Raw genomic sequence first — 26595 nt, 5'->3', positions numbered from 1 at the left:
GCGCAGCGGGACGGGCCGCGCCGGGCCGTGTCTGTGCGCCGCGGCGAGCCCCGGGCCCGCGGGCAGCGCCATGGCCGAGACGATTGTGAGTGCGGCCGGGGGAGGGGCGATGAGGCAGCAGATTCCTGTGGGGCCGGGACGGGGCACCGGGACGGGGGCCGGCGGCGGGGCCGGCGGTGTCCGGGCCGGGCAGCCCCCCGAGCGGCGGCGCGGGCCGGTCCCCCGTGGGTTTCCCCGCGGGGGTCGGGGCCGGGAGCCCGCGGTGCCGCTGGGCTCGGGGCGGGGGCTCGGGGCTGCTCGCCCCGGTGAACGGCTCCCGGCGCCTCCCGGCGGGCTGTGCCCCGGAGGGAAGCCGGGAGAGCGGGAAGGGCTCCGGCGGGGTGACGGCGGGACACGGGCAGCTCGCCGTGCCCCCTCCCGTGCCTGCCCCGTGTTTGTGTCCCCTCCCCGCCCACGCCGTGCCCGTGTCCCCGTGTCCCCGTGTCACACAGCCGCGGTTGAGCGGCCCCGTCAGACCCGCTCGAGTCCCAGCGCTGCCCCTGGGCGCTCCGGGGACACCGAGGTTCACATTTGTCCCTGTCCCCGAGGGTTCCTCTCCCCGTTCCCCCCGCCAGGAGCTCCGGTTTCCCGGGGGCCGCCGGAGTCTCTCCCCGCTGCCCGTTCCCGGGGCTCGGCCACACCAGTGCAGTGCCCGGTAACACCAGTCGGGCCGGTGCCTGTGTCAGTAAGTCCCCTTGCAAGGTCTGGTGCGGCCTCCTGAAGGTCTCATTCCACTCTGAGGTCAGAGCTGTTGGAATGATTGCCCCCTGCTCACAGACATCCCCCAGTGCTGCCCCAGAACTGCTCCCCTGGCTGATTCCAGGCCCGTGGAAGAGGGAGGAGGAGGGGAGAGTGGGCAGCATCAGTTTGGGGGCTCAGGGTGGGTCTGTCCCCCTCCCTGAGCCCGTGCTCCCTCATTCCCAGATTATCCGTGTGCAGTCGCCGGAGGGAGTGAAGAGAATCACGGCCACCAAGAGAGAAACAGTGGGGACGTTCCTCAAAAAGGTACCCGGGGTGCCCAGTGCCTTCCCAAGGGATGGGGCAGGGCTCCCCTGGCTCTGTCCTGTGGCAGATCCGTGTTTAACCCCCCTGGCAGCAGCCAGGAGCAGCATTCCATGTGGAGAACCACACCTGGATTGGTGCAGCTTGTGTTGTTCCAGAGGGAAAATGAGAAATTTAAAGAAAAATCTCCCTGAGCTTCTCCATTGGGGCTTCCTGGGGTGGGAACTTTCCTGGGAAGGGGTTCTCCCAAAGAAGTGGCAGCTGGGAAGCAGAAGGGGAGCTGTGGGATGGCCAAACCTGCTGCTCCAGGCGGGTTCCAGGCTGCTGGATTTGGGTTTGGAATGTTGTTTGGGTGTGCTGTGTGTGCTCCTGGTTCTCCAGGATGGGTTTGGAGGGAGCAGGGCAGGGATGGAGTGAGATCCCTGGAGCCCTGGGGAAAGCAGAGCAAGGATGGAGTGAGATCCCTGGAGCCCCTGAGGGAAGGAGCACACTCTGGGGCTGGGGCTGGCCCTGCTGTGGTGCAGCTGCTTTTGTTCTTCAGGAAGTTCTCCCTTTGCTCCCCTCCTCTGGAGCCTCGGCCTGGGGGTTCTTTGCTCCCTGAGTGTGTTCCTGAAGGGAAGGGAAGGGAATGGCAGCAGTGGGAACCTTCCCTTTGTGAGTCACAGCTTGGGCTGAGCTGTGCCCCAGACAGGACAGCATTCCCACCTGGCCAGGACAACCCTGCTGCTTTTCAGGGCTGCCTCAGGGACACTCCCTGCAGCCCCAGCCGAGCAAGAGGAGCTTCCAGCAGCTCTGGAGCCTGTGCAGAAGGAGCTGCTGCTTTCCAGGGCTCGGGTTACTCGGGCTGGAAAACACTTCCTGCCAGGACAAAAGCACCTGGGATTGCCTGTTCATCTGGGGCAGGCTCTGAGCTGCAACAGGGACGTGTTTGGGTTTATTTCCTACTGCAGGAACAGGAAAGTGGCAAATTTTCCCACCTGAGGTCTGTGTTTTATCTAAATCCAGGTCTCTCCTACCTGTGCTGTGGGTTTTAATGCTGGAATGTTCAGCCAGGGGCTGGGTTTGGTGTTTAGGGGGGCAGCTGTAGTTAGAGAGGTGTCAGATTGCTGCTTCCATTCCAGGAATGAGCCTGGATCTCTTCCAGGAGTGCTCAAGGAATAAAGGGCTGGGGAATCTTCCCTGTCTCCTGTGGCACATCCCGGGGAAAAGCACCCAAAAAAGTCACTCTGGGTGTGCTCAGGATCAGGAGTCAGCTCCAACCTGCTGTTAATGTGCTGTGGGATTTGTCTGCCCCCAAAAATGGAATTCCGTGGCCTGAGGAGCAGGAGCTGATCCCTGTGAAAGGGTCCCATTCAAGGGGATCACTCAGTGCTGCAAATCACAGCTGAGCTGACAGGAAAAAAACTGCTTTTCATGGCTGTGCTCATGTGACAGCTCTTTGTGGCTCATCAGATTTGTCCTGTGGGCAGGACCTCCCTGACTCCGACCTAAGCCATAGGGATTGTTTTTATTAATAAAAATAAAGGCCTTTCACTTCAGAATTTAGGGCAAAACCTGGCAAACAGACAAGCTTTAAACATCACTTTTAAACTGATGAAGTTCTCAAGGGGCCAAGTGTGCAAATTATTTTGGCAGGGAAGAGGTGCTGGAGTGATTCCAAGTGAACCAGACTTAATCTGAGCTGGGAGAACCTGCCTGGGGACCAAGGGGTGGCTGCTGTGGGGTGAATTCCATGGGAGGGAGCAGAAGAGGGGGGAAACCAGCCAGAACAGCAGGAAGAGGTTGAGTGGAGAGGGGAATAGAGCTGAGGGCAGAAGATCACAGGTGGAGATGTGGATTGTGGAATTCTGAGGGCAGGAGGATGGGAATGACTTGGTGGGAATGACTTGGTGGTGTGTGCTGGTGCAGCTGGAGCAAGGAAACTGGGCTAGTGGAGAAGTTCCCCCCTGCAGTCCTGCAGTGCTTGCCTGGCTGTGGCTGGAGCTCTGCCTTTGTGTGGTGTGAGGCAGGGACAGTTCTGGTGGAGTTGTTTCAGCTCCTGCTTTAATCCACTGCTCGTTTTTTCCAGGTGTTTCCATCTTTGTTATGCCGAGCTCAGGATTGGGGTGAATTGAGCTGAGTTTGTGCAGGAGGAGCTCTGTGGGGTCAGCTGTGGCTCCGAGCCCCTTTCAGCAGGTTCACACCTCACACCCTGTCCCTGTTGCCTCTGTTGCAGGTGGCCAAGGAGTTTGGCTTCAGGAATAATGGATTTTCTGTGTACACCAACCGCAACCGGACCGGCGAGATCACGGCAGCGCAGAACAAATCCCTCAACCTGCTCAAGATCAAGTGAGTCCTCACCAGGGGTGGGGGGCTCTGCTTGGAGCCTCCAGAATGGGAGAAATCACATCCCAGCAGTGCCCAGCTCCCAGTGCCACTCCTGGGATTGAGGGGAGGGCTTGGTGCCTGTGCTGGAATGGGGGTCACAGTGACATGGGACAGGTGGTGGCTGTTGCTTGGGTCACTCCTTGGGGCATGTTTGCTGTGGGGGGGCTTCATCCCATTTTCCCTCCCTCATCCCTGCTTTCCCCTCTTTGTCCCAGCTTTCCTCATCCCCACTCTGCCTCTCTCATCCCCAGCTTTCCCTGCCTCATGCCCTCCTGTATCCCTGTTTTCACCCTTTCATCCCTGCCTTCCCTCCCTCGCTCTCCTTTCCCTCATCCCAACTTTCTCTCCTACATCCTTGTTTTCACTCCTTCATCCCCACTCCCTCCTCCCTATTTCCCCCTCAGCTTTGTCTCCTGCTGGAAGGATTTGCATTTCTTGCAAATACAAGCAGGAAGAGGTGGCTCACAGAGCAGCTTCCAAGTGCCACCTGTGCTGACCTGGTTACAAGTTGTGCCACATTCCAAGTGCCACCTGGTGGAATTTGTGCCACATTCCATGCCCTTCCATGGAATGCCTGCAGGGAAGCACCTCGTGGCTGTTGCCTCCCACAGCTCCCATAGCCCTGTGCTGTTTCCCACCCTGCAGGCACGGGGATATGCTGTTCCTGTATCCCTCCAGCCCTGCTGGCTCCTCCTCAGAGACCATGGACACTTCTGTCTCCCAAAACTCCCGGCCTGGGGGGGCCCCCCAGGTGGTGGAAGATGAGATTGACCAGTACCTGATCAAGCAGGATGGGAAGATTTACCGGAACCGAGACCAGCAGCTGTAAGTGGGGATGGCTCCTGGTGCTGCCCCGTGGAGCTGGGGCTCAGCAGAGCCTGGAAGTTCTGGGGGAGCTGCCCTTGGCTCCATCCTGAGTGCCCTCAAGGGAAAACAGCCCAGGGAGGAAGCAGATGCCCAAATCCCAAGGTTTTGGCAGGAAGGACTCACTCATTGTTCAGATGGAGGAGACCCTGGTGCTCGTGCTCCTGGATTTTGTGCTCCTAAAGCACTGGAATTCTCCAGATTAGAATGGACATTCTGGATTCTTCCTGGGCAGAGTTAGAAGGATATTGGGAAGGAATTTTTCCTGTGGGGGTGGGCAGGCCCTGGCACAGGGTGCCCAGAGAAGCTGGGGGTGCCCCTGGATCCCTGGCAGTGTCCAAGGCCGGGTTGAATGGGGCTGGGAACACCCTGGGACAGGGGAATGGGATGAGATTTAGGGTCCCTCCAACCCAAAGCATTCCAGGCTTTGCTGTCCCAAGCAGGAGCACTCTGTGCCTTCACACTCAGCCACTCCTCATAAAGGAAAACATGGAAGTGAAGGGAAGGAGTGGAAGTATCCAGTGGCAGAGGTTTGGAAGTGGGACTTGGGTCTCTGCCTGCTCTGGCTTCCCTTCATCAAATGTCTGCCTGACCTCTCCATGAAACCAGGAAGTCCCTTTTGCTCACAAAAATGCACCAAAGTCCAACTTGCCAATGCTCTTCCTTGCAAGAGGCTTAGGGAAACAAAGCAGCTTCTCTTTATGCAAAAATAGCACAACAACAAGTTAAACCCACCCAAAACCTGCTCTGGTGCTGCTAACACATCCTCTGCTGGGAGGGGGCTTTTAATTGCTTAGTGTTAATGAGCCAGTTGGGTCCTGGCCTGATGTCTGGTGTGGCCTTGGGGCTGGAACCCTCTGGAATAAGACTCCTGAAAAGGTTGGAGGGAGAATTTTAAAGGCAGGAATTCGTGCTAAAGCAGGATGATTTGCCCTTCCCCTGGGGTTGTGCTCCACGTGGTTCATCCTCAGTGCTGCAGCAATGAGGAGGTTGTGGAGAATCCTCCCTGCCCTTCCCAGCCGACCATAAGTGATGGGATGTCACATCACTGGAGCAATAAAGGCAACCCCACCACTCTGTGGCAGAAATGTTGCCTTGAACTCGCCCACATTTCCAGAGGAATTGATGGAGCTGTTCTAGCAGGGAGCCGGGGCCCAGGGGAGGGTGCTGAGGATAAAAGGAGTGGTCTGGGCTGGTTCCTGCCTTGGGGAGTGTGGATCAATCTCCAGTGAAGGATGCTGAGTGCTTTAGCAGCATTTAACTCTATGTTCTGTACATTATCTGCCACAAAACATCCTTTAAAAACCTCCTGCAACCAGATCCCATTTATTGTTCCCACAGCCCAACCTCACTGCTCCTCTCCTGGGCCTTTCCTTTGGGAACCAGCACTGACCTGGTGTGGGTTTAGGGTTTTTTAAAGCAATCCCCACAAAAGGAGATGCTTTCCCCTCTGTAACCCTACCCAGCAGGACTTTATCTGCCTGATAAACACACACTTCCCTGGTTGTTCCTGCCCTGCCTGATAAAGGATGAACATTTTGGGTTGCTTTTTGTTAAAATCACCCTGCCACATAGGGGGTGGAGAATTGCTCAGAGCTCGTGCAGATCTTCCACACCAAACTTACTCCAGAGAAAGTTTTACAGGCTGATTTTTCCATGATCAATAAGATTTATTTATTCATACTTCAGTTTCCAGGTGAAATGAGATTTAACCCCAGTTCTCTCTCTCTCTGCCCAGGTGTCGCCATGGCCCCTTGGGCAAATGTGTGCACTGTGTCCCACTGGAGGTAAGAGCCCCAGGAAGGTGCCACAGGCTCACCCCAGTTCCTCCCAGTAGGAACACTTTTCCTGGAATGGTGCCTGCCAAGAGGTGGCAGCTCCAGGCTGGAATCCTGCCCTGCCCTGCCAGAGCTGCTCTTTTGGGATCACTAAAGCTCGAGGCCTTTGTGGCCTTCGGTTGATCCTGGTTAAAGCTGGTTTTCTGCAGTAATGAGTTTAACAGAATGTCCTTCAAAAAAGCTACTTTCTCTCTCAGTCCTCACTTTTCCCTGGATTTTCTTGTTTTGTCCCCTCTCTCCTGGATCCCAGCACTTCCCAGTTTAACCACCTGGCACAGGGTGCCCAGAGCAGCTGTGGCTGCCCCTGGATCCCTGGCAGTGCCCAAGCCAGGTTGGGCAGGGCTTGGAGCACCCTGGGACAGTGGAAGTGTTCCTGCCATGGCAGGGGGTGGAATGGGATGGGCTTTAAAGCCCCTCCCAACCCAAACCATTCCATGGTTGTCCAGGTTGAAGCAGCTTTAGTGATCCCTCCAGACGTGCAGGGCTGTGTAATTTATGGCACAAAGCAGCAGCCACCCCCCAGAGGGGACCCTGCTGCTCCAGGACGGCTCTTCCCCTCTGCTGGAAGTGCTCTGGCAGTCCTTGGCCGTGTTGGAACAGCTGGGCCCGTTGTTTGTTGTTAGATATTGAAAGGAAAAAACCTTTTGCCGTCGAGATTCTGATTTGTGGGGCCAATCTGTTCCCGGAGCAGCAGGCCACCATAAAACTCCCCGTTGTAAAGCTCCACTGTTTGCATCCCAGTAGTAGCTGCCTTGCAAATGAGCCTGAATTTCCTTGATTGCTTCCACATTGGCAGGGTTGAGTGTGGAACATGCATTTGCTGAGGGATCAGGGTGTTATCAGACAGGTGTGTGACCCGGCCCTGCTCTGTGCCGTGTTTTTGGCAGCCCTTCGATGAGGATTATTTGAACCATCTGGAGCCTCCTGTGAAGCACATGTCATTCCATGCCTACATCAGGAAGCTGACCGGAGGGGCAGACAAGTAAGGAAATCTCTGGGTTTAAGGGAATCTGGTTGGAGCTTTGGGGTTTTTTAACACAAATGAAAATACAGACAGATCTCAGTGTTGGACATGAGGATTGAATGGCAAACGAAGGAGAAAAAAAACACATTAAAAAGTTGAGGTTAAAAGGAAAAGGCAGGAGGGGAAAATTAAGTCTCTCTTTTGATTTTATGTACCCATTTTATTTCTATTTTTTTCTTTTCCTGTGGCAATATGATTCCTTCCAGGAAACACTCCTGATGGGAGGGAAGGCCACATGGAAAGAAAGAAGTTCCCTAATTACACCAAGCTCCAAGCCTGTTTCTCAGAGTTGGTGGACTTAAGTTACACAGGGGTGGGTGGAATCTTCTCCCTGCTATTCCTCAATACCATTGAGACTTTTAAAATCTCTTTGGGAGATGCAGCTCAGGTCCACAAGACTTCCATTTGAAGGGAACTTCCCTTTCCAGGAAGCCTTGTGCACATGAAAGGAGGATTTGCTGTGGTGCTACAATCTCTTACTTCCCATTTCCCTCCATAAATGATTGCTCCAAAAGCATTTACTGTGCTAACAGCAGCCTTTCTTCCCCCTCTTCTTTTTCTTCCCCCTCTTCCTTCTCCCTTCCTTCTCCCCCTTCTCATCCTTCTCCCTCTTCTTCTCCCACCATTCTTTCTTTCTGTTCCATGTTTCTCTTTCCCCCCTTCCTTGTCTTCTCCCCCTTCTCGTCCTTCTCCCACCTTTCTTTCTTTCTGTTCCCTGTTTCTCTTCCCCCTTTCTCCTCCCTCCTCTCCAGAGGGAAGTTTGTAGCCCTGGAGAACATCAGCTGTAAGATCAAGTCGGGGTGTGAGGGACACCCTCCCTGGCCCGAGGGGATCTGCACCAAGTGCCAGCCCAGTGCCATCACCCTCAACAGACAGGTGAGAGGAGCTTGGGCACCTGCATGGGGACTTCCAAAAACGCCAGCCAGGAGCACAAAGCCTCCAGGTGTCAGGGCAGTCCCATCCAGGTCTTCAGGCCTTGCCAGATGGGTTCCAAAATGTCCTGGGTCAGAATTTCCTCCCAGCGTGAGGACTGAGCTGGCAGCACTGGGGAATCCTGCTGATAATCCCACTAGTTTTCCTCATGGGATCATCCAAAAGGCCACTCAAGTTCTGCTGTTTCCTCTTAAATTTCAGAGTCCTTCTTCCTTCACCCTCTTGGGGTGAAGGTCCCAGTGAAGCCCCCAAGGTGCTGGGGGTGCTGAGCACATCCCAGAGCCCAGCCTGAGCAGGGAGCAGTGCAGAGGGGTGGGAGCTGAGCAGAGGGAGGAGGGAGGGGGCCCCCAGCCTCTCCCCCAGCCCTGCTGTGCAGGACCCAGCTCCGGAGGGGGGTGTCTGTCCTGGGAAGGGACCGGAGCCAGCGGAGGACGGCCTGACACTTGAACTTTGTCAAACAGAAATACAGGCATGTTGACAACATCATGTTTGAGAACCACACAATTGCAGATCGCTTCCTAGACTTCTGGAGGAAGACAGGGAACCAACATCTGGGATATCTGTACGGCCGGTACACGGAGCACAAAGACATCCCGCTGGGCATCCGGGCGGAGGTGGCAGCCATCTATGAACCCCCCCAGGTGAGAGCCAGGGCCACTCACAACTGGGGAACACACCTTTTCAGTTTGGAAAACCTCACACAGTATTCCCAGCTGCAGGCCCACAAGGAAAACTGTCCTGAGAAAAGGTGAGAGCCAGAGCCCTCAGTGCCGGCTCAGGATCAGGGAACACACAAACACCTTTTTAGTTTGGTGTTTCCAGCTGCAGCTCCCCAAGGAAAAGAGGACATAATTTGTGTCCTTAACATCACCATCCATTGCAGCCAGAGAAAGAATTTTCAACCCTCATTTTGCTTTTTGTTGTTTTTCACCCTTTAATAATTTAAATCCAGGGTAACTGTAACTGCAGATTTCACTTTTAATCTTTCCTTGATTCCTGCTTTTCCAGCAGATTCTGTGCTAGGAAAAAACAGTTGCATCCCTTGCTTCAGTTCCTTACCAGCTCTCTGAGAAAATTTAAGCAGCTTAATTAGATAGAATGAAGTCTAAATGATTTTAAAACGAAATAATGGAGAGGCTGAGAATGGGTTTGGCTGGAGCAGCTGGAATCCCCACTAGGTGGGGCACGGCACCACTCCTCAGCCGAGTGCTCCTCACATATTTCCTTCCTCCTCATGGTTTCTGCACGGCTGCCAAGTAAAATCCAACAGATTGTCAGTGGAAAAGGAACAAATGGCTCCTTGGGAGTGTGGCTTGAGAGCAGAGTGGCACAGGGAGGTCTCTGGGGTGACACCAGTCTGTGGTGGTGCCTGAAGGGAAGCCCAGACCTCTGTTCCCAGCCCCTGCCTCACTGCCCACAGTGGCTACCCTGGTTTTTGCCCAGTTCTGTGTCACTAACCAGTGTCTCTTTGCTGCAGATTGGCACCCAGAACAGCCTGGAGATCCTGGAGGATCCCAAAGCCGAGGTTGTGGATGAGATCGCAGCAAAGCTCGGCCTCAGAAAGGTCAGGATATGTTGGGTGTCGTGTCTGTGTGTGGCAGGGAAGTGGTCAGCAACTCTCTCCAGCTCCATGGGTTTATCCAAGACCCTCTAGGCTACCTAAATCTTGCTGAAGTGTCAGCAGCTGTACATATTTAGGTCCAAAACTCAAATCCAGAGGGTTTTCCTGAGCACACACCCCTCACAGGGCTGTATAGCTGCAGTAGCAGGGGCAAAGCAGCACAAACTCCATTTTCCCTTTCTTTCCCTTCCAACAGGAGCCATTCCAGGGCTCATCTCCCTGGCCAGTGCTAATTTGGCCCAGATGGGGCTGAAGTTGCCTTTGTGCTCCGTTTCCAGGAGCTGGGGCTGCCCTTGGCTTGTGTTCCCCTCCTTGGTGCTGCAGGGAGTCAGTGCTGTGTGGGGTTAGGGGTGCAGGTCCCCCTCAGTTCCAGGCTGCAGTGATCCCATCAGGGTTCCCTGATTTCCTGACAGCCCTGAACCTGCCCTGCTGTTTTCCGCTTTGGGAGCAGCGTTGGTATGGTGGGAATGCCAGGAATGGGATGTACACAAACAAGACTTGACTTGCTGGAGAAAACCCGCCTGGCAGAAGGCTCAGTGCAGACTGTAAACATCTGGGGAGGGCTTTGTTCTCTCTGATAAGATCCCACCCCTCGCCAGAGGCTGGAGCAGAACTTCTCAGAGTGTTATTTATTTCCATGTTCTCCCATCAGATATTTTTAATCCACGGGACTTAACACGTCACCAAGTGCTGGCTGCAGGCTTTGGTCTGCCTGGGCTCCGGGGGAGTTGGGATCAGTTCTGCCTTGGAAGGGTTAATGGGAGCTGGGGTTGGCACCTGGGTGGAGAGGGATCATGCCAAGGTGTGTGTCCCTGTCACAGCTCTGTGCAAGGGTTGGTGCCGAGGTGTTTGACACACGACACACGTGTGTGAGAGGATTCACTCCGAGGTGTGTTTGTACCACAAAAAGCAGGAATGTGCTTGCTGGGGTCAGTGCTGACTCCAGTTTGGAATGAGTTACTCCAGTATGAGCTTTCTCTTAACCAGTACATGCAGGGTTCAAACTGGGATTGTGTGAGAGGGTCAGGCTGGGGCCACCTGAGCTGCTCTGTCACCCCCAGGTGCTGGATCCCACTCCAAACTCTCCATAGGAAATGCTGGGGGTGGGAGAGGGTGGTGGCACAGAGGCCTCTTGCAGCCTCCAGATCTTTCCATGAAAAAATATTCCACAGTGAAACCTAATGCTGCAGGTGCCCTGGCTGGCCAGCTGGCATGCTGCTGCTCCTGGAAATGGGATTCCAAGGAGCAAGGCACAGCTGGGAGAGCCATTCCCTGCAGCAGTGTGCACAGGGCTGAGGGGAGCCAAGAACATCGTGTCCTGTGAGCAGAAAATGTCTGAGCTCTTCTGGTTTCCTCTTTCCTTCTTTTTTTTGTCCTTTTTTTTCCTTGAAGCAACGTTCTCCATCCCCCATTGCAGGTTGGCTGGATATTTACTGACCTGGTCTCGGAAGACACACGGAAAGGCACCGTTCGATACAGCAGGAACAAGGTGAGATCCAGGTGGGATCCAGTGAATTCCCAATGAATTCCAGCTCCTGAGCCAGGGCTGCAGGTGGCACTGGAGCTCTTGGGAGGTGGGGTTTTCCAGGCGCTTCTGAAGGAAAAAGAGCTGGAACCCTTGGAAATGTTAGGGAGTGAGCAGTTTGGGAAGCAGGCAGAGCTGCTGGAGCCCTTCACACCCCTGCTTTGAGGAAATGGGGCTCATGAAATCATGGAATAGTTCAGGTGGGAAGAGACCTTAAGGCCCATAGAGTGCCACCATGATCAGGGATAACTTCACTGTCCCAGGGTGCTCCAAGCCCTGTCCAACCTGGGATTTCCAGGGATCCAGGGGCAGCCCCAGCTGCTCTGGGCACCCTGTGCCAGGGCCTCACCCTGCTCACAGGGAACAATTTCTCCCTGAAATCTCATCTATCCCTGCCCTTTTTAGGGCTAAGAAAGCTCCAAGGAGTGGAGTGGGATGAGGGACAAACCCAGTGAGGCAGAGAGTGACTCAGAGGATGTTCCCATGGGCTGGGCTTTGTGACACATACGTGGCTCAAACTTCGACCTCCACAGCTTCCTGTCCTTGTAAAGCCAGTGATATCCATATTTGGAAAGTGAAACTTGATTTTTCAAAAAAAAAAAAAAAAAAGGTGTGTAGAGGTGGGTGGGACTCAGCTGGGGCAGTCCTGAGGCAGCCCAGAGCTGGGGAGCTGACAGGTCACATTCTTGTCCCGGGCTCCTCAGCAGCTTTCCACGAAAGCGTGTTTTCCTGGGGTGTTGGTCGTTTTCCTTGGCTGCAGCTCAGGGAAATAGGTCTGGGCTACGTCACCTTGTCCTTTGGCTGATTGGAGTCCGTGCTCTCCCCTCAGGACACGTATTTCCTGAGTGCAGAGGAGTGCATCACAGCTGGCAACTTCCAGAACCAGCAGCCCAACATCTGTCGCCTCTCTCCCGATGGGCACTTTGGATCCAAGTTTGTCACAGTTGTGGCTACAGGTACAAACTGGCCTCAGCCCTCAGGCTTCACCTGAATTACCTCTTGGTAGTAGAAGAATATGCCAAAAATCACACGTCCTGCTCCCCATCTGTCCTGTTTAACAAGGGGTTTGCTCTATCAACTGAAATACTTCCTCATTCTTTGTTTTATCATCTCTGCAATACTCACTCATTATTTATTTGCCTGGTTTTTACTCTACAACTGTTTAAAGAGACTTACTTGAGGCCCAGCCCCACCTCTGTGACCCAGAAATCACGCTCTGCCTGCAGCCAGGGCAACAACTGTTGCTCACTTTTTATTTCAAATCCTTAAGCTCCAAATTCTGTTGCCTGGAAGCAGCAGTGCAGAATCACAACACTCCAGAGTTATGGATTAGTTCCTCCTTCAGGAGGGATCTTTACCTCCCTCATGTCGCTGTCAGGGAAACCTGACAGGGAAAAAAATCTGTCAGGGGAAAAAAAAAAATGTTTGGAAACATTTTTTTGGCTGAGTAAAACAGAAGCTCCTGCAAAGTGCTTATGGTTAAAGCCTCTGGTTTTAGCCATTTTCAGGGAGTCTCCAGAGGCACTGTAGATGGGCTGGGCTGGGAGGGGGGACACTGGCATGTGCTGGGAGGGCTGGAGTGTTCCCAGTTCACTCTGTTCTTCTCCATGGGATGACACATGTCTTCATTTAAACCTTCCCTGGAGCGGAATCGCTGGTTCTGGCTCTGTTTAACACAATGAAAAAACCCTCATGACTTCCAAATAACATCCAGAGTGAAAAGTGAAAGTGGGATGGGACATTGCCTGCCCTGAGCCTGGCTTTGTAAGGGTTCCCAGGGCCTTTTTTTCTGTGAAAAAAGCTCTTTTTTTAGTTAACAGGCCCGTGCCTGTACGTTCCAGCCTGCTAAACACATCCATCTCTCATTAAATATAGATCTGTATCTCTCTTTTATACATTTATTTATTTATTTTATTTTTTTATTAAACAAGGTGTTTTACTGAGCAAACACACTGCGTTCAGGCCTTCCCCTGTCCTGGTCTGTTTAATTTCTAGGAGTGTTTGTTCTGGAGCAGTGAGTGATTGAGGTTACAGATCAAAGGGTAGAAAAGGAATATTTCCTCTTTGCTGTTCCAACTAATTTCATTCTCCTCTGTTCAATCAGCCCAGCACGTTCTATTTAAACACTTGTGTCCCTCTTTTTGTGCTGCAGAAATGTATTTGGATAGTTTGCCTCAACTTTGCCTTTAAATCCTCCACATGGATTAATTCCTATTCCCTCCTGAATTCCTGGCTTTGGAAATAGTAACGTTTTCCTACCATCTGCCTCCCTCCTCTCTTTCCAGTTGTATTCCAGTGACACATGACCTGATGTTGCTTACATTATCCAAATGAGAGTGCCAAACATGTGATCCTTCCATCAGCCAGGCTCCTAATTCCCACTTTCCATGTCAGATTTCCACCAAACCATCCAGTACAGGCTGAGAAAACACTGCTCAGGCCTGGCATGGCCAAGTGATCTGCAGCTCAGGGATTCTTGGGAGTGAAACAGGGCCACAGGAGCTGCGTGCCTGAGTTTGGTTTGGAAAAGGAGGAGAAACCTGCAGGGTAGTGGAGGGTGATGCTGTCAGAGCCCCCAGAAGGGCAGCTCCTCCTCCTTGGAGCTCGTGGCAGAGCGTCCCTGCTGTTCCCTGGGCTCTGTGCTCTTGGGATAATTGTGGAAATGTGTGTGGCTATAAAAATGTGCAGTTTAGAGGGAATTCTTGCTTAAAATTCTTGCCATGCAGCCCCAGCAGCAACTTCATCTCAGTATTCATCTCTGTTAGCTTTGTGTTTAATCATGGACTCTTGGAATTGTTAAGGTTGGAAAAGAGCTCCAAAACCATCGAGTCCAACCTTAGAGCTGCTCTTCCAGAGTTACACCAGGGAAATCACCCTGTGCAGGATTTCCAGGAGGAATTTATTCTCGGGAAGGGTTGTGAGATGGAGCCCCCACCCCTGGAGATGTTGGCCTGGGTGACAACATGTGGATCGGTCACAGATCAACCTCGGCGACCCTGGGATCTCTAACCATGCTCTCCTCCTGCAGGTGGTCCTGACAACCAGGTGCACTTTGAGGGGTACCAGGTGTCCAACCAGTGCATGGCCCTGGTGCGGGACGAGTGCCTGCTGCCGTGCCGGGACGCGCCCGAGCTGGGCTACGCCAAGGAGTCCAGCAGCGAGCAGTACGTGCCTGATGTCTTCTACAAGGTGAGGGCTGAGGGGCTGCCCAGCTCTGGGGTGTGCCCCTGGGTCCAAGCACTGGGCCTGAGGAGCAGCAGGGAGAATTTGGACCCGCTCTGGATGCACAATATTCAATGTCATAGAGTGGTGGAATGGTTTGGGTTGGGAGGGACCTTAAAGCTCATCCCATTCCTCCCCCTGCCACCTTCCACTATCCCAGGGTGCTTCAAGCCCCATCCAACCTGGCCTTGGACTCTTACAGGGCTGGGGCAGCCCCAGCTTCTCTGGGTAATCTGCCCGGGCCTCATCCCCCTCACAGGAAAGAATTCCTTCCCAATGTCCCATCCAACCCTGCCCTCTGGGAGTGGGAAGCCATTGCCCCTGTCCTGTCACTGCACCCCTTGTCCAAAGTCCCTCTCCAGATTTCTTGGAGCCCTTTTAGGCACTGGAAGGGAGTCTCAGGTCTCCCTGGAGACTTCTCCAAGCAAATATCTCCAGGTGAATACCCCCCCTCTGGATTCATTCCAGCAGCTTCATGTCCTTCCAGTGCTGAGGAGCCCAGAGCTGGAGGCATCTCTGCAGGAGGGGTCTTGGAAGGACATGAGGTGTCACTGCTGTCCCTGCCTGCTGCACTTGGGGGTTGTTGGTGATGGATGGAATGTCATTATTCCCTTGCCAGTTGTTCTGGAGCCCTTCAGCCCCTCCTGTGCCTGCATGGCCGAGCTGGGAGCTCTGGATCAGGCTCCCTGCGAGTGCCGATAGCGCTGCCAGCCCAGGGCTCCTGGTGCCCCTTGAGCAGGGACAGAGGAGTTAATTAATGGCACTGCTGGCTGGCTAATTAGCCATCCATCACCCCGTGTGTTATCTCCTTCCTGTCCTGTCTGCTCCTGCTGCCTGTGCTAAAGCTGTCCTTTAAAGAGCACAGGACAAGGAACGCTGCCTTTGTTTGGGAGGAGTGGAATGAGGGGATTGTGCTCCAGGAGTGGGAATGGAGCTGATCAGGGTGTTCTGCATGCCCTGAACCTGGGACTGGGAAGTGCTGGCTTCCCTCTGAACCTCCATGTGCCAGGCTGCTGGCTGGCCTTGACCCCACCTGGAAACAGGGAACACCTCTGGGCTGAATCCAGCGCTGGAGAGGGAGTGCAGATGGAATCCTGCTCTCTCTGGAGCAGGCAGCTTCCTCCTAGGGGCTGATAAGCAGAGCTGGGTGTGCAAAGGCTGGCCCTGAACGTGAGGAGGGTGAGATCATCTCTGGCATGCCCCCATCCCACTGTGGAGCAGCCCAGGCCGTGCCACACTGGGGCAGCCTCGCAGGAGGTCCTGCAGGTCTGGGGCCCACATGTGGCCCACCCGGGGTGCTGGGAGCAGCAGGAAGCCAGTGGGTGTTCCCACCAGGGCTTCACTCCCATCTCTAATCTGAAGCAGGGAGATAAACAAAATGGGAACGGATGGCTCCAGCCTTCCATGGAAATTTCCATCTTCCACTGATTCACTGGGTCGGGCTGCAGCTGATTTCATGTTTCAGAGCTTCTCTCCCTGATTGCCCTTTCCAGAGCGCTCGAGGATGGCCCCGCCGGGTGGGATTCTCCCTCAGCCTCCAACGGATTTGGCTCTAGGATCCCTCAATTATTTTTGAATGTTCTTAAATCTGTGGAAAGCTTAGTCACTCCTGGCTTGGGAAACCTTTGGGGTCCCATTAAATGTGCAAGGCTTGAGGTCAGAGACACTACCTCATCCTGGGATGGTGACGGCAGCCGTGTCCGAGCCCCGGTGAGCTCCTGGAGGAGCAGGAATCTGAGCAGGAATCTGGTGCCACAGGATGGAATCTTTGGGGTCCAGTACCTTGCTCTCCCTTTGTCCCCAGTCTGTGATGTGGGGTCCCCTCTGTGCTGCTCCCCCCAGCCAGTTTTTGGGAGAAAGCTGCACTTTGGAGTAGTTGTTGTTTCCTCTGGGACTGTGCAGAGAAAAGTCCATGTGCGTTCCCATACAATATCCAAGTATTCATCCGAAAAGCCCTTTAGGATGAAAGGAGCTCTACAAATTAATTCTAATTGGATGAGGACCAGGAGGCTGATGTTTGTGGAGTGGGGATGTATTTATAGAACAGCCAGATGTGAGGCAGGACCCGTGGAACTCAGATCTGTCCGAGGGCAGCGCGGTGGATTCGCCTCCAGATTGTGAATGGGAAAAGGGGCTGCTTTTCTTCCATGGAAGTGGGAAAGCTGATGGCACTGGCATTGTCCTGTGGTTTTCCTGAGCCTGCAGCTGGGTGGTTTCTATATTTCTTTACCATTCTCTTTATGTTGGCCCCTGGCCTGCTGCTCCAAGGAGCCGCCCCCATGGAATTGGCTTTGGACCTGCAGCCGTTGCTGTCCTGGCTCAGGAGGGGAGAGCTCTGCCCCAGTGGGGAACTCGAGGGGTTTGGGGACTGTGAGAACGAGTTCCTTTGCTCTGAGGTGCCTCCCCAGGTGAGATTAGCCAGGAGGAATAAGGGATAAATGGATCCCTGCTGGCTTCCAGGGGTGTCTGGGAAGCATCAGGGCCCAGCACTGGTTCCAGCTGGAACAGGGCATAACCAGCACGTGCTGCTTGGCCAGCTCAGCACTCAGAGCTCAGGAAGGAGTCCAGGATGTGCAGACACGGACACAGATCAGGATAAGGACTGTGAGTGAAGATGATGATGCTGCAATGGCCACTTCACCCAGTTTCTGAGCTGGATGAGGGTGAGCCCAGCTGAATATTCCACACGATTTTCCATCCTGTCTTCTGTCCTTGAGCAGCCTCCTCTGTCCATCTGGTTTTAGGAGACAGCTGGATTGATTTGGATTTCATTGAGAATGTACCTTGGGTTGATATTCAGCACTGGGGGAGTGCTCAGGGTGCAGCTGGGGGATCCCTCCCTGGGCTGCTGCACCCCAGCGCAGCTGTCACCTCCTCCCAGTCCACTGGAGCTCTGCAGTGCTGAACTGCTCCACCATTAGCTTCATCAGCTGTGGGAAGAGATTCCTGATGTTTTACAGAGCTTTAAAACTCCTGGATAATTGGATTTGGGGGCTGGCTGGCTTTGTCTCTTATCACAGGTATTTGTGACAGCTCAGCGCAAACACGATGTCATCGTCATCCTCACAGTGAATTGCATTTTCCAGCTGCCTTAACATCCTCCCCAGAGTTCCTTTAGGATGGTTTGATGTGCCTCCAGAGTTTCTTTGGGATGGTTTAACATTCCCCCGGAGTTTCTTTGGGGTGGTGTAAGACAAAGGCCCTTTACAAGCGTTGTGCAAGAGCCCTTTGCCCTCGAGTCCTACACGTGCTCTGAGCTCTGCTGTGGCTGAGCCGTGTCTGAGCCCTGGCCTGGCACCAGTGACACGTGTCCCATCCCTCCCTGGGACAACCCGAGCCAGGGCCCTGCTTTTATGAGAGCCCAGCAGGAGCTCTGAGGCAGGCTGTCCCTCCATGGCATTGGAAATCCTCTTCCCAGGGACAGCCAGGCTCGGGGAGCGTTCACTGACGGGGAGGGAAGGACTTCCCTGGCTGCCCTCCCACCAGCTCATGAGCCGCCTTAGCCTCAAATGTCCCAGCTGCTGCGGGGAGGAGGATGCTGGATTAGCTCAGCAGGAGTCTCCTGGGAAGGGTTTAACTCTCCCTGACCTGTCACTTGCTCTCGGAGGAGTCACTTTGTTTCTGCACCTCAGCCCGTGCGAGGGGCAGGGGTGCCCGGGAAGGCGCCTGCGAGTCAGCAGGGGGAAGAGCAAAGCTGGGATTCACTCACACATGGAAGGACAGATGGCTGCCAAGCTCTGCCGTGCCTTCAGCAGAGGGAGCAGGTCGGGAATGACGGCGTGGGATGCGGGATGCTCACGGCACAGGACGGTGACGGCAGCGTGGGACGGTGACAGCAGCGTGGGGTGGTGACAGGGGGATGCTCACAGCTGTCCTGGGACGTGGATCCTGAGCCTCCCTCCTGGCTGGCAGCTCCCCTCACCCTCTGTGGGTAATCCTGAGGCCACCCAGAAGTTTTTCCATCGTGCCAAGGTGTCTGTGTTCCCACCCTTTTCCTGTTCTCCCTCGTCCCTGTGCAGCTCCTGCCTCCAACAGTGGCTTGAAGGGCTCTAATCCCAGCCTTGATGCAGTCTCCACTGGGGTGATGCATTGTCCAGACCCTCCAGGCCTTGCTGCTGGATTTTCATCCTGAAGCCAAATGCTCCTCACTGCATTAACCCCTTCCTGGCCTCCCTTTGGAGCTGCTGCCACTGGGCTTTGGGGGTCTCAGGCTGCAGCAATAACAGGATGCTGGGAGGGTCCTGATGATGCCAAGCTCAGGAGAAAGATCTTTCTCCCAACAATCTCAACTTGATGTTCATTAAGGCCTTTAAAGTATAATTAAATAATCATGGTAGTGGGAGGGGAATGTTGGGGTTTGAGGGGACTGTCCTGTCAGGATGAGGGGACTTGAGGGGAGCAAAGTTCCAGTCTGTGGATGTCTTGGAGGCCTCAGGAGCATGCCATGAAAAAGCAGGCATTTAACATGGAAATCCCCAGAGGGGGAGATTAAAGCCAACAGGTGCTGGAAAAATGTTTCTGCATATTAGAACTTAATTAGATTGGAAAATAAATTCCAGATGGGCTAATTATGCCTGAGTTGTTGCAGGTCCCTTCATGCAGGGGCAGGATTGTGTTTGGGAAGCTGATTGGATCTGATTCCTGTCTCTTGTGGTATCACTGAGATCTAGAAGCAGGTTGGCTCTGGGGTCCTGTGATCTCCCAAAAAAAGGCTCCACAGCTCCTCCTGCTCCTGTCGGAGCCAGAGAGATCTGAGGCCACAACCTGTCATGTGCGAGGAGCAAAGATCCTTATCAGGATTGCCTTTCAAAGGCGCTTCAAAGACTGGAAGGGAGATTTTTTACGGAGGGAACAGTTCCTGGGGACGGGGGTGCTGGGGAGGGGGTCGGGAAGGGAAGGGGGGCTGTGCCTGGAGGGGAGCAGCGTGCTGGAGCCTGCTGGGGCGAGGTCTGGCTGGGAGAGGGGTGGTGCTGGCTGCTGCTCCGCATAGCTGTGCTGTGTAAACACCAGGGAGAGCGGGGGAGTGGTGTTCTCCGGGAGAAAACAGGGCTGGGAGAGAGGGGAGGCAGTCCTGTGGTCAGCCCATGGAATGCTGCTCCCATCCCACATGGGGAGAGCGGGGCTTTGTCACCTTTGGGAGGTGGCAGCTCCAGATCCAGCTCCCGCCACCGAGAGCCCGTGGATTGTCCAGTACGACGTCCCTGCCTGGGAGTTATGGGCGTATGATTTATGTGGGGCTCCATGAATGATTTATGCCACGTTAAGTGATGATTTAGGGAGAAAACACAACCCCCTCGTACGGAATCTTTAATGAAAAGTGTCAGTTCTCCGGGATTTATTTCCGAAGCGGCGTTTGAACCCGGCGTGTTTGACATCAATCACGTCTAATTGTCAGGTTATGATTAATGAACATATGCCGGCCGTTTGTCTGCCTAATTAAACTTTATGTTCCCTTCGTCTGGCAAAGCAAAACAAGTTTACGCCATGGGATGTGCTGGTTCCAAGGGTCTGGGTGCGAGGAAGTGCCTGGATTCCCAACTCCCAGATGAAGAGTTGGTTGAGGCACTCCTGGACTTGCAGAAAGGCAGGTTTGCCTGGGCTGAGGAGGCAGAGGTGACCTGTCCCTCTCTTTGAGATGGAGCTGCTGCCTAAATGGTATTTAAAATCATGGAATCGTGGGATACCTGCAGTTGGAAGGGATGCTCAAGGATCATGGAGTCCAACAACCCCAAGAATCCCACCTTTACACTCCACGGATGATTCCAAGCCTCTCTCTAGTGGGAGACAAGCCCAAGGTGATTTGTGACTCCACAGTCTCTTGGCTCACAAGGAAACAGAGACCCTGATTCCAGAGATGCTGGAATTACAGAGATCTCCAGCCCCAGGGAGCAGCAGGGAATTGGGCAGCCCTGCACCACCCATCCAGGTTCAGGATTCTGCATGAGCATCTCCAGGGCAGGATCCCCTGGGCTTCACACCACTTCCATGCTCAGCAATAACCCAACTCTTTTTCTTTCAGGACATAGACAAGTTTGGGAACGAGATCACCCAGCTGGCTCGCCCACTCCCGGTCGAGTACCTCATCATAGATGTGAGTATTCCCTGCACGTGTTTGCTTCCCACCGGAGATGCTCACAGGGGAGCAAACTCTGAAATTCCCACTGGAGGGGATTCCTGACGCAGATTATCCTCCTCTGCCTGCCGCTGCCAGGCATTGCCAGCAGGGAGGTGGCTGCCCTGCTCCGTGGTGGGGTCGGTGTGGTGCCAGGAACACGTTTGTTTTCCAGGAAAACACTGCCTGGTGCCTTATCAGGGCTCTGAGCTGGCCCAGAGCCACATGGCCGGGAAGCAGCAGCCCTATGGACCCGTGTCCCGGGCACTGCCTAATGAGGAAACTCCAGAGCAGCAATTAGGGATCCATCTCCTTTGAGTGACTCAGCAGGTTGTCCAGAAATGCCTTTTCTTGGAGGAGGGAATTCACTCTGGCAGGGCTTGGCCGGAGCAGAGCTGCTGCCAGGCACGGCACAGCTCAGCCCCGGGGCTGGGAAACAAAGTTACAGTGTGGAAGGCAGGAAAGCAAATAATTGGGATGCCAGATGATACTGCTGGAGTTGGAGGTGGTGCCAACAACCATTAGATCCACCTGGAGCAGCCTCTCGGGTCCAGCTGCCCCTGGCACAGGCAGTGCCAGAGCACGGGAATTCCTGCAGGAGTGAAGGCACCTGTTCCTGAGATACCTGGGGTGTCATGGGATGAAAACAGAGGGGTGGAATGTGGATTGGGATCCCCCCGGGACCTCCCTCCTGCAGCAGCTGCCTGGCACAGGGCACAGCTGTGCCAGAATTGCTGTATCCCAGTGACCTGTGCAGAGAGGGATGCTCTCCATGGCATCTGTCAGGACCATACCCATCATGTCCCTTCAGCTTCCTTAGAAAGGGAGCCAAGGGGTGTGGTGGTGGAATATCACTCTAAATTAAATTAAAAGCCATCAGATCCCTGCAGCCTCACTGTTTGGCTGAGCTGGGATCATAGCCATGGCTGTTCTCAGCTATCTGGACTTGCTTCCCATATCCCACTGGTCTCTGATTATCCTTCCTTAGATTTTTTCTTTTTTTTATTTTTTAGATTACTACAACTTTCCCCAAGGATCCAGTCTACACTTTTTCTATTTCTCAAAACCCATTCCCCATCGAGAACCGCGATGTGCTGGGAGAAACTCAGGTGAGGGGAGATTCCTGATGGGATTCCTGGGTTCCCTGGGGCTGAGCTCTGCCTCCCTCGTGCTCACTGACATCTGCAGAGGGACAGCTGTGCCCTCGAGTCACCCCTTCCTGGCTCAGCCTTCCTGCTCCTTCCTGCACGGAGCAGTGTCTGCATGCCAATGCTGCTGCCACATCCACGATGGGATCAGGGCTCCCTGTGCCTGCCAGGCAGCTCCACAGGGGCCAGGGGGCTCCAGCCCCATGCTGACAGCACAAACCTGCTGAGGCTGGGCTCTGTTCCTGCTCCCTTCTCTTCCTGAATTGAATCCTTAAGCACAGAAAGCCGTTCCTGCAAGAGGTCAAGGCAGGGGATGGGATGGGATGTCCCTTTTTCTGTAGGAGCAAGGCTGGAGTTGCCTGGCTTCCCCTCAGCACCTCTTGGATCTGAGATCAGCTCTGTGGGTGCTGGGGTTGGTCAGGAGGAGCTCCTGTGGGCCCAGAGATCATTTTTCAGTCAGTTGGGTGGGGATCTGATTTTGGGAATGTCCCTGCACATTGCAGACAATAGCCAGAGGAACAGGAATATCTGTCAGTGGATCCAAATGGGAATTGACTTCTCTTCATTATTGTCCCTCTCCCCAGGACTTCCACAGTTTGGCCACATACCTGTCCCAAAATACTTCCTCCATTTTCCTAGACATCATTTCTGATTTCCATCTGCTCCTCTTCCTGGTCACAAACGAGGTCATGCCTCTGCGGGTACGTAACGGGGCTGGGAGGGTCCTGTCCCCACACCATCCCCCCCATCCCAGGGGTCCCTCAGGAGGGTGGAGGTGACCATTCCTGCCATCCCATGGCCCTGGGCAGGGCCTTGTTGCTGGCTCTTCCCGACCAAGCTGTTGGGAGAAGGCTTAAAGAGTTTTAAAACCTTTTTTAAGCTCTAAACACAAAACCCCTGAGCTGCTGGGAGCACTGAGGGGGGTTGTTGTCCACATGATCCCAGAGCCAACTTGGCTGCAGCTCCCAGAGCTGGAAATGTTTTAAAAATTATCTCAGAGTCAGGAATTCGGTGGGAACAATGAGGAGATCAGAGCCCCCGGAGCTCAAGGCCAGCGAGGCCCTGGCTGTGCAGCTCTGCTGCCCTTGGCCGGGCACTGGGGCCTGGCAGCTGCCCCGGAGCTTCCCGGGGAGATGCAGCTGGGCCGTGTTTGCAGAGGCCGCGCATGTGCGAGGCAGCCGGGATGACCGTGGGCAGCTGGAGATCAGGATGGGAGCAGGGATGGGGGCTGGAGTGCTCCAGCATGGAAGGATTGCTCCTCTGGAGGGTGGGACTGGCCCCAGGCGTAGGGAATAACTCCTGGGGGCAGAGGAGAGGAGCTTTGGGGGTGTTGGGATCTGTCTGAATGCTGGAGAACAGAGGGATAAACTGGGGCACCCCAAGGATGCTGGGAAAAGGAGAACAGCTCAGATTCAGGGTCCTGCCTTGCACTGGAGTGCTCATTTCCCACCTGTGACTTCCAGGACAGCATCAGCTTGTTGCTGGAAGCCGTGAGGACCAAAAATGAGGAGCTTGCACAGACCTGGAAAAAATCAGAGCAGTGGGCGACCATCGAGCAGCTCTGCAGTAAGAGGGGGGGGTCCTGGGGCAGGGTGTCCCTCAGGGAGGGGGGTCCCTTGTCCCTTGGCTGAGCTGGCTTGGGAGCTGCTCCCAAGCCACCACAGGGGCTACACTACAGGAGGCTTGTGAGGAGGAGGCTGTTTCTTGGCTTGAAGGGGATCTTGAAGTTCCTGTTCCAGGTTGCTCCAAGCCCCACGCAAGCTGGCCTGGGGCAGGGCTGGTGAGGAGGTGCAGGGTGGGGTGTGCGGCAGGATGATGCCAGCCCTGCCCCGGGCTCTCTCCCGCAGGCACGGTGGGTGTCCCTCTGCCGGGACTGCAGGAGTACGGCGCCATGGGCGGCTCGTCGCACGCCGTGGCCGCGGCCATGTGGCCCTGCCAGCACTGCACCTTCATGAACCAGCCGGGCACGGACCACTGCGAGATGTGCAGCCTGCCCCGCTCCTAGCCCCGCTCTGCCCGGAGCCATCCGGGGCGGCGCCTGTCCCTTCCCTCTCCTCCCTGCAGCTTCCAGCCCGGGCTGTGGAGCCCGGCACGGGTGGCTCCGGCCCCCCGGTTACTCCTGGCTCCATTCTGGGGGCTCCCAGCCCGGAGAACCAACGCTTTCCTCAGCCCGTGCCTGGGCTGGCCCCCCACCGCCCTCAGCTGCTGCCAGCCTGCCCTGGGGGAGCTGGGGGGCTTAGGGAGCTGCCCGTGCCCGCTTCCTACCCGAGGGGAGAGGGAGGCTTTGGCATCTCCCTGCCCACAGCTTTGCTCTCATTCCCTGCCCGCCTGAGTGCCTGGATCCCGACAGCTCCGGCACTGACCGTCTCCGGTGGCATGGGCAGGTGGCTGTCACGTTCCCAGAGCAGGACAGGCACCCCTGGACACCGAGCATGGGGTGGGCACGTGCCAGCTCGTAGCTTGGTGAGCTCTGGCACCCCGTGGGGGCTGCAGGAGGGGCATCCCCTCAGGGTGCCGTGTCCCCCCACTGTGCGTGGTTGGGCTCCCAGGGAAGGGTTGCAGGGCAGCCACGTAACTCGGGCACCCACCTGGCCTCCATCGTGCCCTGGGAGCCAGTCCTGCAGTTGGTGCCTTCCCATCCCTCCGGAGCGTGTCCTGGCCGGAGCTGGGGCTCGAGGGTCTTGCCCCCCAGCCTCCCTTCAGCCCCCAGCTGGGGCTGTCCTGGGCACCGCTGGGCAGGGGAGAGGGGCAGGTGGATGCTGGAGGGGCTCAGCCCTCCTCTCACAGGGCCTCTGACCCCCAGACCCATCCTGGAGCTCCCCAGCCCTGGCTCTGGTTCAATCCTGGGGGCAGCGGTTCCAGCACTGCCCCGTGTCCCCTCATGGGAGGGGTCCAGAGGGCCTGTCCTGCTCCAGGACAGCACTGCCCACACCCCAGTGGGGCAGGGACCCCCCGCCCCTCGCTGGGGCTTTCCAAAGGCTTCATCCCAAGGCCCGGCTCCGGGCTGCGGTTGCTTTTCCCCTGGGTGTGCTGGGGTTTGGGGGTGCAGCTCTGGGAGCGCCCGGGCCGGGCTGGGCTGACCCAGGCACGGGGGCTGCAAGTAACGTGGAATAAAAGCACCTCAAACCAGAGCCTCCTGCACTCCTGCACTCTGTCACCTGTCCTGGGGTGCTCCACACTCCCCACGGGAATGGGGGAATGCTGGGCGAGGATGGGGCTGGATGTTCTGTGTCCCCAGTGGAATATGGGGAACCTTGTGTCCCATCACTGTCTCCTGCACTCTGTCACCTCGGGTGAGGCTGGCTCTGTTCCCGATGGGAATGTGGGGACACTGTGCCCCAGCACGGTGCCACCTCTGCTGTGTCATCTGTGCCAGGATGGGACCAGGATGCTCCATGTTCCCAGCTGGAACAGGGGGACACAGCCTCCCGTCCTTTGTCACCTGCCGGGACGCTCCTCATTCCCCGCGGGAGCCGGGGCCCCCTGCTCCCCGTGGCCGTGCCACCTGCACTCCATCACGGCCGGGCCGGGCCGCTCCGCATTCCGCCGGGGCTGTGTGTCCGGGCTGTGTCCGCGGTCTGTTTGCAATCAGCCCCGGAGCCGCGTGCGGCCGGGCCCGGTGCCAGCCCCAGGCTGGAGCAGGGGGAGCGGGAGCGGCGGGAGCCAGAGCGGGGAGCGCAGCCCGGCGAGCGGCCGCGGCAGCGGGGCCGGGGAGGTGGCACCTGCCCTGGGGAGGGACAGCAGCCCCGGGGGACACGGGGACATGGCCCGGCTGCTGCTCCTCCTGCTGCTCGCCGCTCTGGGCTGCGCAGCCAGGCCGGGCCGGCGGCCGGCGCCGTGGGACGATGGAGCTGACGGTAATTCCCTTCCCACCCTCGGGACCCCTTCGCACCGGGGCTGGGCACGGGGAACGGCCCGGCTGTGGGCCCGGGCTCCGGGGCTGGGTGCTCCTGGGGGCTGCTCGTGGTGCCAGCTCGGCCCTTCCAGCCCAGAGACCCCCGGCGAGGGGCTGCGCCAACCTGACGCTGGTGCTGGACAACTGGAAATTCGCCATCACCTCCCAGCTGAGGAACCTGCTGCTGTCCGACCACCAGACCGTGCTGCCCGACTACGGCCGGTGAGGGGCCGGGGTCCCCGGGGGGATATTTGGGGGTCCTTGAGGGCTTTCTGGGGGTCCCTGCCCTGACGGCGCCGCGCCCGCAGGATCCCGGCGCTCTCGGGGGCCCTGGATGAGCTGTACCGGGATTTCCGCGGCCTGAAGGAGCAGCTGGGCCGGCTCTCGGATCGCTTCGCCCACCTCGAAGCCTCCGTGGAGCAGCTGAGCCGGGCCCGGGGCGCTGCAGGGCCCCCGCGCCGGGGAGGGGTCCCCCAAAACCCCCGGAGGGCCCCCGGGACCCCGCCGTGAGAGACCCGGGCCCGGGGCTCGGCCAGGCTGGGGGACGGGCAGGGCTTGGGGGGGACTCAGACCAGCCAGGCTGGGGGGACAGGGGCAGGGCTGGGAGGGCTCAGATGGGGTGCATCATTTTGGGGAGGTTTCAGTAAAACGGGGTGCAGAGACATCACTTGGGGAGGCTCAGGCTGGGGGGCTCAGGGTCGTCGCTTGGGGGTCTGAAGCCGGGGGGCTCAGGGTTATCACTTGAGGGGGGGGGGGTCTCAAGCCGGGGGGCTCAGGGTCATCGCCTGGGGGCTCAGCCAGACTTTTGGGGGGTCTATCCCTGTGGGTCAGGGTCAACTCGGGGGGGGTCTCTGCCCCCCTCGCGGGTCGCACCCGGCCCTTCTCTCTCTGTCTCTCAATAAAGCCACTGTCGCCAGCACCGCCTCTCTGTTTTCTCCCACCGTGTCGGGGTGGGGGGGTCACTCATGGGGCGGGGGTTCCTCCCCTCCCGGTACCGACCCCCGG

General features: G+C 56.3%; 2 protein-coding genes across 2 annotated transcripts; both read left to right on the top strand.

The window, feature by feature from the left end:
- Nucleotides 1-2: 2 nt before the first annotated feature.
- NPLOC4 (NPL4 homolog, ubiquitin recognition factor) lies at nucleotides 3-24826 on the top strand. Its single transcript, XM_058038926.1, has 17 exons — nucleotides 3-85; nucleotides 964-1044; nucleotides 3257-3369; nucleotides 4054-4233; nucleotides 6011-6059; nucleotides 6998-7092; nucleotides 7887-8010; nucleotides 8529-8708; nucleotides 9545-9631; nucleotides 11106-11177; nucleotides 12043-12169; nucleotides 14242-14402; nucleotides 20455-20526; nucleotides 21561-21656; nucleotides 22280-22396; nucleotides 23159-23261; nucleotides 23543-24826. Exons 1-17 carry the CDS (start codon nucleotides 71-73, stop codon nucleotides 23698-23700), a joined length of 1830 nt encoding a protein of 609 aa, XP_057894909.1. The 5' UTR covers nucleotides 3-70; the 3' UTR covers nucleotides 23701-24826.
- LOC131092284 (uncharacterized) lies at nucleotides 24577-26101 on the top strand. Its single transcript, XM_058038927.1, has 3 exons — nucleotides 24577-25552; nucleotides 25683-25812; nucleotides 25899-26101. The coding sequence occupies exons 1-3, from the start codon at nucleotides 24577-24579 to the stop codon at nucleotides 26098-26100; spliced, it is 1308 nt and encodes a 435-aa protein (XP_057894910.1). The 3' UTR covers nucleotide 26101.
- Nucleotides 26102-26595: the final 494 nt, after the last annotated feature.

Source organism: Melospiza georgiana, chromosome 21 (assembly GCF_028018845.1).
Source record: "Melospiza georgiana isolate bMelGeo1 chromosome 21, bMelGeo1.pri, whole genome shotgun sequence".
NCBI classification, from domain to species: domain Eukaryota; kingdom Metazoa; phylum Chordata; class Aves; order Passeriformes; family Passerellidae; genus Melospiza; species Melospiza georgiana.
The sequence above is the reverse complement of the archived record's forward strand: the minus strand, read 5'-3'. Positions and strand labels throughout refer to the sequence as shown.

Excerpts from the sequence above, each read along its gene's own strand:
- NPLOC4 (XM_058038926.1), top strand. Across the intron at positions 1,045-3,256 it reads TGGGGACGTTCCTCAAAAAG|GTGGCCAAGGAGTTTGGCTT; the intron begins GTACCCGGGGTG and ends CCTCTGTTGCAG. Across the intron at positions 23,262-23,542 it reads GACCATCGAGCAGCTCTGCA|GCACGGTGGGTGTCCCTCTG; the intron begins GTAAGAGGGGGG and ends TCTCTCCCGCAG.
- LOC131092284 (XM_058038927.1), top strand. The coding sequence starts at position 24,577 with ATGGGAGGGGTCCAGAGGGCCTGTCCTGCTCCAGGACAGCACTGCCCA. Across the intron at positions 25,553-25,682 it reads GTGGGACGATGGAGCTGACG|CCCAGAGACCCCCGGCGAGG; the intron begins GTAATTCCCTTC and ends CGGCCCTTCCAG. Across the intron at positions 25,813-25,898 it reads GTGCTGCCCGACTACGGCCG|GATCCCGGCGCTCTCGGGGG; the intron begins GTGAGGGGCCGG and ends CCGCGCCCGCAG.